The sequence below is a fragment of the Benincasa hispida genome, chromosome 10 (genome assembly GCF_027475165.1).
Source record: "Benincasa hispida cultivar pf3 chromosome 10, pf3_genome.v1.1, whole genome shotgun sequence".
NCBI lineage: Eukaryota > Viridiplantae > Streptophyta > Magnoliopsida > Cucurbitales > Cucurbitaceae > Benincasa > Benincasa hispida.
Window position 1 is genome coordinate 51,053,796 of NC_143487.1, and position 12,263 is coordinate 51,066,058.

The following is a 12,263-nucleotide window of genomic DNA, read 5'->3' on the forward strand; positions in this document are numbered from 1 at the left end:
TGAGAGGCTGAAGGCTTGTGCCTTTTATAGGTGCAAAGAGCCAACAATATGAACCGCAAACAGTGCTCGACCATAGAACGTGCAAAGCCACCAAATACGTGGAGCCATTGAACATGCGCACTAAAGACTTGATACTCATTGCAACACGTGGAGCATTGAAAAAATAATAATAGTAAAATAAAAATAATTGATTGCCTCGTTGGGATGGCACGCACATATGAGATTTTCACCGTACCCACATTGATCTATCTCCTCACTCCCTCTAAAATATGGGTACCCCTTGGGACCCAAGCCTAAGGTCTAAAATGGGAGTATATGAAGAAGACTTCACTTCCTAACTTAACCAGTGTGGGATTCTCAAAAACCATTTTTCTTTTCAAAATCCAATTTTCACCAACAATGTCATCAACAATATAGAACAAAAATTATAAATTTTATTTCCACTGATCTTTAGATATATACATTGATCAACAATATTTTTTTTAAATCCAAAGAATGTGATGGTATCATTAAACTTAAGATACCATTATTGGAAAGCTTGTTAATTAAGTTCATATCTTGACCTCTTTAATTTATACACCATATATTCTATTGTGCTATCGTTTGTTTGTTTTGAAGGAGAGTTACATGTTTTGTATGATTGTAATTATAATGCTAGCTTGCATATGTGTTCATCAATCTATAAAAATGTCTCTCCCTATTTTTATTATGGTTTGAAAGTAATTATCTTAGAGTCTTGTTATTGTACTCACTTGGAATTGCTAGCAACCCGTACAAAGCAATTAATTGTCTTCAGATAAGCACTTGATTGTTGTAAACAATGTCTTTAACTACCTATCATTTCAATCTTGTGTTTTCAAGTTCTTGTTTCTGATCATATATGCTCATTGAAGCTTATGTTCCTCTCATTTGGTTTACATATTTATGTTTTGTTTTGTTTTTTGTTTTAAGTGTATAATCATATTCATTTACTCTGTATTTCTTTGTGGGCAATTGTGTGCAATATTTACTAGTGTTGCACAATTGCTCCAAACATTATAAACAAATGTTAACAATGATTGCACACATTTGCAGATGAGAATTAAGGAGAAAATGGATAACTTTCTAAACACCTATATTGTGGAAAATTTTTGGATTAGGGGTAAAATTGTTCTAAGACACAATTTGGGCAGCAAATCAATCTAAGAGGAGGAGCTAGGGCCGGAAAAAAAAAAAAACAATTAAGGCCCAAGAGAGGGTAAAAGGAAAGAAGGAAGAAGAACCAAATCCTGTTCCAAGTTGCTCGACCTCGGCCCAAGCCAAGATCGAGCCTAACAAAAACCCTTGGGAATATCCCATTCGAGTCGTCTAGTCCAATGAAGCCTAAAACGTATCCTAAAGAGGTTTTGAAATATGAGCCTAAAAAGATTAGAGCAATAGACTCTATAAACATGTCATGAAGACTCTTTAAGTGAATTCCGTTAAAGTTTAATACTTTAAGTTTTGATTTGTTTTCTAACTTAAAGATCAGAGTGGACGCAATATCTATCACATTGGTGGATACAGTTATTATTTATTTTTTTTTTTTGTAGGAGTTTCTTTTTTTTCTATACAAATAAATTTACCGTTTCTACCTTGTCTAGATTTTGGATCAACAACCTATATGTCCATAAGTTAGAATACAGTAAAACCTTAGTAACCAGCTTGTTGGATCTCGTAAAAATAATCTAATTTTATATTATTTTTTTATTTGAAGAAACAAACAAGACCATGGGGTATTTGAGAAATGGGGTAGAGATTTTAATTCCCTTCTTTGTTTGGTCTAGGAGTTTTTAAATCCACCGTGAGCAAGACTTATTAACATCAATTTTATTACTTATTTACAACCTACACTACGAGACTTCATGACTAAACAACTCGAAATTAATATTAAACTAATTTCTACGCCGTCAAAGTTGAGATGAGAAATGAGAATTGACATTTAGAGAGGGCAAAAAGAAGAAAAGATAAGGTAGCACCCAAAATTTGGGACCAAAGAAAATGAAAGAACAAAATCATATCTCCCCATCCATTGACCCAAACGTAGAATCAATGAGATCTCTTTCTTTTGCCTTATGGACCAAATTGAAAGCTAAGTAACAAGAAGGTGCAGGCATCTCTTTCTGTGGTCCTCTAGTCTCATCCACATACTCAAAACTCTCCATTTTCCCTATAAATAATAATAATAATAATAATAAATTTATCCATAGGTTTGATGAAATTGAATTCAATTTCCAACTAGGGACAAATAAAACATTCTTCAACTACCCACAAACCAACCATACCTTTCCTCTTCTTTTTTCCTTTTTTGCCTGCCCTAGCTAGGTTTGGACTTTTGATGTACTTTAGTATTAAACCTTGTCACCTGAAATTATTTAATACCTATCTTAATAGGTAGTGGTTAGGGATGACATAAACATTCTCATGGCTTGAGGGAGTTTTGAACTTAAAAAATATAAATATGTATATTGATTTTTCAAATCCATTTCTCCCTCATCAAGGAAATATAGCTTTTAGTGATGAAATATTAGCGATTATATCAAAATCATGGCTCGATTTAGTGACGAATGATAATTTTCATCGTTAAGAATGCGGCAAAAATATTATATGTTGTCATCTAGCAACAATGTCCAATGTCATCACATTAAAACGAATAACTATTTAGTTACAATTGTACTATGACTAACATTCAAACTGTTACATATAAACTATGATAAAAGACCAAAACGTTGTAGTAAGTGATGATACAGACACATGAGGGGATAAATTGGGCTTTCGTCACAAGTCCAATTAATTGAGTGGTGGTGTGGTTTTGTTTTTTAAAGGAGCTAAGAAGTAGTCATGACTTTGATTTTTAGAGAAGGGAAGCACCCGTTCTAATTTTTAAAGGTGAAAAAAATTCATGCATTGTTGGTTTGTTATTCGATTTTAAACTTTAAAAAAAAAAAAAAAAAGATTTGATCTTGTTCTCTTAGTCGAAAGTTATTCACATACTTTTTGTTTATTCGTTTTGAGATTTTGTTCGTAAGTTGATTTTTTTTCCCTTGTTAATTAAGCTTCTTGAAAGTAGGTAGATTTTGGCATTCATTTTTTCCTAGCATTCTTGCATTTTAATTTTTAATTGAAACTTTGTTATTGACATTAATTTTCAGTCAACTAATTTAAATTGTCATATGAAAATTTTTAATTAATTAATATACATTAACACCGAGGATTTATTTATTTATTTAAAAATTAAGTATTTAATAAAAATAAATATTAAAACTACAAATTATGAAGTTATGGATAATAAATTGAAACGAAATTCAAAATTCAAAGGAAAAAAATGTAATAATTTGAAACTTAGAGAATCAAATATAAATTAAACTCAAAACTCAAGTATGAAAATGTAATAATTTGAAACTTAGAGAACCAAATATAAATTAAACTCAAAATTTAAATATGAAAATGTAATAATTTGAAATTTAGAAAACCAAATATAAATTAAACTCAAAACTCAGGTATGAAAATGTAACATTTTGAAACCAAAGACTCAAAATCAACTCTAAAAATAGATAGAGACTATAATTAAAATGAATATCTCAACTTAATTACAAAGAAAGAAAAGAAAAGAAAATGGTGTATTGAAAAATACCAAATCCATATGAAATTGAATATATTCAATAGTAACACCAACCTACAATTTAGTGAATTTCCATCATAAGACATTATTTATTATTATTTTTTTTTTTTATTTTGAATATCTGCAATAATAATTAAACGTTAAAATGGAACAACTTTGTGGTCCATAAATAATGTTTCATTTTCATCTTCAATGCCTGAACATTGTTGCGATAAAAAGCTTGATGGCGACAACAATGGCGGCCCTCCTAATTCTTCAAACCTCTGTAAATCACCTCCCCAAGTTGAAGAAAGTTCAAAATGCTGTAAAAAAAAAAAAAAAGGAAAGAAATTCATTTTTAAAAAAACGAAGAATTTGAATTAGAGAGAAAAAAAAAAAGAAAAAAGGAAATTACAGTAATTGAAGATAGGTTGTTATTGATCAATGGAGTTTGTGGGACTGTTAGAGAGCTTGAGCCCATTCCAAGTTGATTAAAGTAGGATGAACAATCAGCTGTTATCGTTGGAAATACCTGTAAATTTTCCTGAAAAAATTCGTTAAAATATAGAAAAATAAATCAATTTATTTTTCGATATAACAAAATATCACTGAATATTAATGATAGACAGTAATAGACATTGATATATATCTAATAAATATCTGACATTGATAGATGTCATTTAGAATAATTATTCTTAAAAAATAAAGAATTAATATCAATTAATTTTGAGATGAAATGTTACCTAATACTCTTCTCGTTGGATTATATATATATATATATTTACAAAAGATAACACTCACCATTGGACCTATTGACGTCACTAATGAACAAGTTGTCCAAATTCTAAAGGTCAATAGTGTAATTTACCCTACATTTTATTAATTAAGTTATAAATACTAAATATTTTAATACGATGGAAAATATATGGTAAACCTACTTGATCTACAACTTCTAATAGATCGTACGATTTTAGTTGAAATCCTTCGAATAATTTATAACATATTGAAAAAAATATATATATTAAGACCCATTTGATGATTATTTCGATCCCGTTTGATAACAATATGGTTTTTAGTTTTTTGTTTTTGAAAATTAAATTTATAGATACTACTTCTATCTGCAAATTTCTGTCTTTGTTATCTATTTAAAAAACTAAGTCAAACTTTGAAACCTAAAAAAAGTAACTATTAAAAACTTATTTTTATTTTTGGAATTTGACTAATAATTCAATCATGATACTTAAAAAAATATGTAAATCATTGTAAGAAATGGGAAGAAAATATGCTTAATTTTCAAAAACCAAAAACAAAAAATCCCGTATGGTAATCATTTTGTTTTTTGTTTTTAGTTTTTGAAAATTAAGCCTATTACCTTTCTATTTCTTATAATGATTTGAATCTTTATTGTACAATGGTTGAATTCCAAATTTCAAATTCCAAAAACAAGTTTTTAAAAGCCATTTTTTTTAGTTTTCAAAATTTAGATTGATTTTTTAAACCATTTAGTAAAAGGTAGATAAGAAAAAAGAGATTGGAGGTGAGGTAGATGTAGTGTCTATAAACTTAATTTTTAAAAATAAAAAAATAAAAAATGAAATAGTTAACAAATGAGACTTAAAACGTGGTTCTCTTAACCTTTTTATTTTCTATGGTATGATTGAGATATTATCTAGCTCACCTGTTTGGCCAAGAGGTCATCTACATTGATAAAATCAACTCTATGATTTAGAGCAGCCACCTTCCTTGATAAGAACTACACAAGATTGAAAAAAAAAAAAAGAAAAAGAAAAAGAAAAAGAAAAAACTTCAGTGAAAATTTTCAAAAGTTGTTATTATTATGTTTTTTTTTTGAGTTAATTTAGATGAATTTATGACCTCAACTTGTTGCTGAAGAGATTGAACATAATTAATAATTTCATCAAGCATTCCAGCTTTTCCAGCAATTTTGTTACACCCAGGGACCAAATTCTGCAAATACTTCATTCTTTCACTTATCTTTTCTCTCCTTGCCTGCATATTCCCATTTAAAAGAAAAAAAAAACGTGTTAAATTAGGACTTTCGTGTATATTTATTTGATCTCTAAATTTTTAAAAGTGTATAATAAATTAAAGTCGTAATTTTGTGTCTATTAAATTCTAAACTTTCAATTTTACATCTAATAGAATATTCCGATATATTCAAATTGTTTTTAGAAAATTATTAATTGATATAGAATTGATTTATTAGCTACAAAATTGAATTTAATGTATAATGAAACCCTAAAATTTTTATTTTATGTTTAGTAGATACGTTAACATACTTTAATTTTTTTAAAAAAATATATGTTGAAGTGGTCAAGGCATATTAGATACAAAATTGAATAAAATAGAGATTTATTAAATACAAAATTGAAAGTCTAAGATCTATTTTGACACTTTTTACATTTAAGAACTTTATGGATGTAAAATTGAAAGTTTACAATCTATTAAACACCTTTTGAAACTTGTGGGACTTTGTAATTTGACTAAAAAAAGTAATACATGATAAGTTTAGATCCTAAACTTTGATGTTTATATGTATTTTATTCTTGAACTTTCAAAGAATCTAATATGTCTGTGTACTCTCAATTCGGTGTCTAATAAATTTATGAGAAATTTAGAAGTTTTTAAAATTAATTGATCTATTAAATATGAATTTAAATATTAGGCCTATTAAAACTCTAAATTTTCAATTTTGTGTCGAATACGTTCGTGAATTTCATAAAAAATTGAAAGTTCATACACTAAATTTGTAATGTAACTAGGAAAAATATTCTTTTTGGTCCTAGATTTTGGATTAATTTTAATCTCTAAGTTTTAAAATGTTACAATTTTACTTTTGACATTTGAATTTTCTTTCCATTTAGTTCCTAAATTTCAAGATTTATACTTTTAACCTCAATTTTTATTAAATACTCATTTATGGTAATGTCTATTAATTATTTTAAATTAATTATGAACTGAAATTTTAAAATTAATTTTAATAGTAAAACTTAATTAATTATAATTTTTTAAATCGAAAGCAAACAAAAAAAACGTACTCTTTCTGCAAGACTATGGCTGTCTGTGGCTTGGCCTCGACGTGCTCTGACATGAACATATTCTGATTTTTGAACTTCTTCTAAAGCTTTTGAATTATGTTTTTTCCATCTCTCTGTTTCCTCTGTAATCTTTGATTCATCTTCATCTTCTTCAACTTTCTCTTTCATTTTCTTCTCTGTTCTTTTCCCATCCTCCCTGTCAACATTATTATTATTATTATCATTTCTCACTTTCGATTTTGTTTCCTTGTTCTTGCCTTTTCTCTTTCTCGAAATCTCTCCCTCGACCATGGAGTTCGCCTGCGTCGAACAATATGAATAACTGATTAAATATAATGTCATTTCTCATTTGACAGTCACCCGCTTTATAAATTTATGTTTGTTGTTTTTACGGTTTCTTTGTCATAGTTTTTATTTTGTTTAAAAAACATTTGATTTCATAACTAAATTTCAAAAGTATAAATAAGATTACAAAAAATTATTATGTTTTCAAAAGTCAACTTGGATTTTGGAAAATAATTGCAAATTTATATAATAATATAAAAGAACTTAAGTAACGTTAATAAACTTAATTTTCAAAAATTAAAAATCAAATGAGATTATTATTATTATTTTATAATTGTGACATATTCTTAATGTTGAGAATGTAACTTTGTTGTCTGTTTCTCACATCATCTATTAATGAAGTATTTCTTTTATAATAAACAAAAGAAGTGTTGAGAATGTAGCAAATAATAAATATCCCATTCGATAATTATTTTGTTTCTATTTTTAAAAGGTATGTAAATACTACTTTTACACATTGTTTTTTTTTTTTATTTTTTTATCACCTACTTAAAAAATTTTAAAAATCATGCTAAATTTTGAAAAATAAAAAATTTTAAATGAGTTTTAAGAAAGGTGAAAAACTTATAAAAAAATGGTGATGAAACACTATTTTTTTTAAAAAAAAAATAGTTACAAACAGTACTCTAATAAATGTACAACAATCTTTACATTTAAACTTTTGTTACTATTAATAATTTAATATTTTATCTGTCATTTAAAGTTAGTGTAGTATTGCCCATATAATCATTACTAACCCTTCTCAAAATTAATCTCTTAAAATTAGAGAAATCTTCTCACTCAAAAGAAGAAAAAAATATCACCTAATAATGAATATAATCATAAAATTAAAAAAAAATATTATAAATGTACAATTAAATTGATAGTAAATTATAAATATATAGTAGAATAGATAGTAATTTAAAATTTTTTGAGTTTAGTGATGATTTAATATAGTACGAACCATCACCTCTACTAGGGGCGAACACATCATATTAATTCGAAATTCCGTAGAGGAGATCTCGTACTTAGCCAACTCGGACAAACCTCCGGGTCTAACTAGATCCTCGAAATGGTCGACCCGACTTGCCGGAACTGAGACGGAAGACAAGCTCTGGCAATTTCCGCGGTGTCGCCGCCGTTTGAGTCGAGCCGACACCGTCATCTCCGACTTGAACATGTCTCCGGCCGGCAGCCCAAAAGAGTTAATATTGTGTTTAGTAACGTTGTGGTTTTTGTTGTTGTTGAATGAAAGTAAAAAGAAGAGAAGAGATATATAAATAATGTGAGAAAGAAGAAATAAATTAAGGGGAAAAAAGGGTGGCAGTGGCACCGAATTCTGACAGCAACGGCGGACGTTAAAACGGAGAGAGAGAGCCAACGCCATGGGCGGTGGGGCCGGTGACATGACGGCCACGTGGGTATGTGAAAAAAGCCTGAATTTTTATTTAATTTCAGTAAATTAAATTACTTTTATTTATTATTTTTTTTAACGAAAAGGGGGAATTCAGTCAGAGACTCAGAGGAGACGTTTGTGAAATGGAATGGGTCAAATCTCATATGAGTTTGTTTTTGTTTTTTCAATTATTATTATTTTTAAGAACTCTTTGCCATTAGTCATATGATCGATGATTAAACTATTAATGTCGATATCGAATATCAGTTTAATATTAACGATTATGGATAACTTCTGGACCAAGAATCATGTGTTTAGAAGAGAGGATTATTAAGATGAAATTAGAATAATTAATGACATGTGAGGGCCTAAAGATGGTAAGAAACAGATCAATGGATCGAAAGAAGAGATCAGAGGAAGGAAAGATGTTGGGCCAAATGGCCTAACATACCTACCTCGGGCTTGCATGAGTGGCTTTGCTTGGCCAAACGGCCCAACTTGCTCGCCTCGACATTAAAGGTCGAGGCGAGCCTCTGTCCAATCCCTGAAAGTCTACTTCTTGTGGATCATGATCCAAGCTCCCTTTGTTGGTCCGAATTTGCATTCCCTAATCCCTCATAGATTTAGAATCCTAAGTCTATCCCACTATAAATAAGGGCCATAGGCATCACCCAAGGTAGGTTCTTTATCCGACTTCTAGCTTACTCTGATTATTTACTGATTATTGACTTAAGTATTAAAGGGTATGTGGTTGGCACCACACTAGTGTTCTCTTCTTTTCTATTTTGTAGGCAATCTTTCTTCTCTTGATTACAAATTTACCGTTGAGGGCATGTGAAGATCAGACGACTCTTCTTATCCATATTTTGTCATCAACATTTTCAATGTGGTTGATGCCTCGTTTGTTCTTGGGCGTTGGGTAACGTGTTGATGTTAACTCTTTTGTTAAATGATTGTTCTTGTAATGTTGATGCTTTCTCTTTGGCATATGTTGTAACTAGTTTTGTTGCTCATCCTTCTTTTTTAGTTTGGAAGATCACGAGACTTTTTGGCTTTCTTCTTATTTTAACTGTGTATCTCTGTTCTTAATGAGGATTTAAGCATGTATGTTTGTTTTGCTTTAATGATTTTTTTTTTAAAAAAAAGGACATAAATATACCTAAAATATTAATATCGATGAATATTTTTACATAAGTAAAACAAAATGCATAAGAGTTATTTAAATTAATAGTTATAACCATTTTAGTTTTAGAACTTTTTAGTATTTATATTCATATAGGAATTAATATTATTTATTTAATTTTTTTTTGAAGTATTTACAAAAGATATTGATTAATTCTTAGTATTGTTGTCGAACCTTTCGATGGACCGATAAAATATGGACGGATATTATTTTAATTTCTTCCTTCTATGTGATAAGGATACCTAACAATTAACCGTGTGAAAGTTATTCTTCATGTGTTTCTTTTTCAACTTGGTGAACCTTATAATTGGAGCATTTTACACCTGCCCTTTTATGAGGTAAGCTTTTTTACTAAAACAAGTTTGGAGAATTGTTGGTTTTATTTTATATGCATCTCCTAATTCTAATAAATCAAAATGACAATAATTGGTATGTGCTATTTTTTTTTTTTTAAATTGGAGATTTACCTTTCTCCTACCCTTCATCAAAGCGAGCCTATTTTAATGATAATTGATATGATTTTCCTTTTTAGAAGTCGGATATTTGGCCTTTTATAACCACAATTGTTGCACTTAAATATATATATATATATATATGTCCTACCCCTTTGTTGTACACAGGAAAAAAGAAGGAAAAAAAATTCTAATACACTTAATTTCCTAAAAAACGAAGGGTTGTTTATGGTTGTCTCTCCATCACCCTTAGGAACATGATTCAGTTTGTTCCTATACCATAATGTGAATTATGTTGTCTCACATGGTTTAGAAGTCGGGAAAATACTATGGGATCGTTTGGGCCTAACCTTCAATTAGGTGGAGTAGACTGAACTATTATAGCTCACTCATTGTTTGAGTCTCCAATTATAATAGTTGGTATTTTCAACTAGGGCTATCTATACATATAACCTAAATAAATAAGTCTAATTACATAATTGTCTAAACTTTCTGTTTTTTGTATGAATAATCTAATATGCTATTGTTTTACTTGAGAGTCTTGTCCAATTTACCTTTTCTTGCCTCCTTACTATTCACATAATAATAATAATAAAAGAAGCACGTAAGAAAAGTTTCTAATGGTTATAAACTTTCCAAGGTTTTTTATTTTCAGAATCTATATTAATAAGGGAAATTTCTCCAAAAGTTAAAAAATTGTTGTCCTCGTAAATGAAAACAAGAATCAATAAGAAACTTTGAAAAAAAAATGGAATATTTGATTTGTACAATACTATATATTTGAATTTTCTAAAAATAAACCAGGATATGTTCTATAAGTGCATGAATAGGAAATTTGTACAATCACTACAAGAATTTTGGGTTTTAATGTCAGTTGAGAAAAGTGAACTCGGATGTATAATGTCGGTTTTTCTAAAAAAAATGGATCTTTAATGTTGGTTTTAAACCGACACTGAAGATGAACTACAATGTTGGTTTAAAACCGACATTAAAGGCCTCTCATTTATTTTATTTTTTTAACTTTTCTAAAAAATATCTTCTTCATTTCACATATCAAATCTTTTCTCTCCTTTCACTTCCTCTTACCAAATCCTTTCTTACCAAACCCTCTCTTCTCCTTAGCTTGACCGTGCACATCACTTTCAATTGTCGTTGTCACCGATGTTGCTTGGATCTCCATCGTCGTGGGCTTCTTTCGATGGTGGGTCACCGTCATGGGTGTTCTCTGGTTGTTTTTCGTCGTCGGTGGGCGTTGTTCTTCCGATGGTTGTTCTTCCGGTTGGTTTTCGTTGGCGTGTGGGTGTTCTTTGCAGGTGCGTGGGTGTTCTCGGGATGTTCTTCGCTGGTGCGTGGGTGTTCTCCGGTAGTTCTTCGCATGGGTGTTCTCTGGTTGGTTTTCGTCATTGCGTGGGCGTTGTTCTTCCGGTTGTTCTTCCGATGGTTGTTCGCCGTGGTTGTTCTTCCGGTGGGTCAGCTCGCCGTTCGTCCAGCTGGTTCTGGTTGTAGAGGTGGGTCGCCGGAGTGGATCTATAGATTTAGTTGTGGGTTTTTCCGATTCGGTCGTCTATTTGCCCGATCTACTCATGGGTCTTTTGATCCGGTCATCGGCGTTGTAATTTTGTCAGATCTGCCATCTCAAATCTGTTCGCAAGATTTGGTGCTGCTGACGTTCCAATCTTCGAGCTCCGATTCAGATCTCTTCAAGTTTGTGGGTTGTTTAAGTTGTTTTCTAGGAAAGGTAAAATTTTATTTTCATATGAATTTTCAATATAGTAATTTAAAGTTATTTCATTCATTTTATTTTTATTTTAATGATTAAACTTATTGAAATTTTGAAATGTTAGAATCAAATTAGTTGAAGAATATATACTTGATTGGTTATATTGCTTGGTGTGGGTCGAGTGTATATCAACATCCTTTTCTTTCAATTATATATAAACTAACTTGGTCTTACTAGGTTGATTAAGCTTGATTGGTGTAGTTCAAGTGTTATTTCATTAATTTTATGTTTTGTTCCAATGATTAAGCTTTTTGAGATTTGTTTTAGTTAGAATGAAATTAGTTAAAAAAATATGTACTTGGTTGATAGTCTTGCTTGGTGTGGGTCAAGTGTATATCAAAATCATTTTCTTTCAATTATATATAAACTAATTTGGTCTTACTTGGTTGATTAAGTTTTATTAGTGTGGTTCAAGTGTTATTTCATTAATTTTATGTTTTGTTCCAATGA

General features: G+C 29.7%; 1 protein-coding gene across 2 annotated transcripts; it reads right to left on the reverse strand.

Annotated features, from left to right (window-relative positions):
- Positions 1–3,639: 3,639 nt before the first annotated feature.
- LOC120088619 (uncharacterized) lies at positions 3,640–8,331 on the reverse strand. Of its 2 annotated transcripts, none has more exons than XM_090305514.1 (6): positions 7,973–8,331; positions 6,679–6,978; positions 5,495–5,629; positions 5,298–5,372; positions 4,035–4,151; positions 3,640–3,942 (listed from the first exon to the last, which is right to left on the reverse strand). In XM_090305514.1, the coding sequence occupies exons 1-6, from the start codon at positions 8,180–8,182 to the stop codon at positions 3,781–3,783; spliced, it is 999 nt and encodes a 332-aa protein (XP_090161640.1). In that variant the 5' UTR covers positions 8,183–8,331; the 3' UTR covers positions 3,640–3,780. The 2 variants fall into 2 exon arrangements, with proteins under 2 accessions (XP_090161640.1, XP_038901961.1); XM_039046033.2 differs by having other exon boundaries at positions 4,035–4,163.
- Positions 8,332–12,263: the final 3,932 nt, after the last annotated feature.

Excerpts from the sequence above, each read along its gene's own strand:
- LOC120088619 (XM_039046033.2), bottom strand. The coding sequence starts at position 8,182 with ATGTTCAAGTCGGAGATGACGGTGTCGGCTCGACTCAAACGGCGGCGA. Across the intron at positions 6,979-7,972 it reads TGTGTTCGCCCCTAGTAGAG|GCGAACTCCATGGTCGAGGG; the intron begins GTGATGGTTCGT and ends TGTTCGACGCAG. Across the intron at positions 4,164-5,297 it reads ATGACCTCTTGGCCAAACAG|GAAAATTTACAGGTATTTCC; the intron begins GTGAGCTAGATA and ends GAATTTTTTCAG.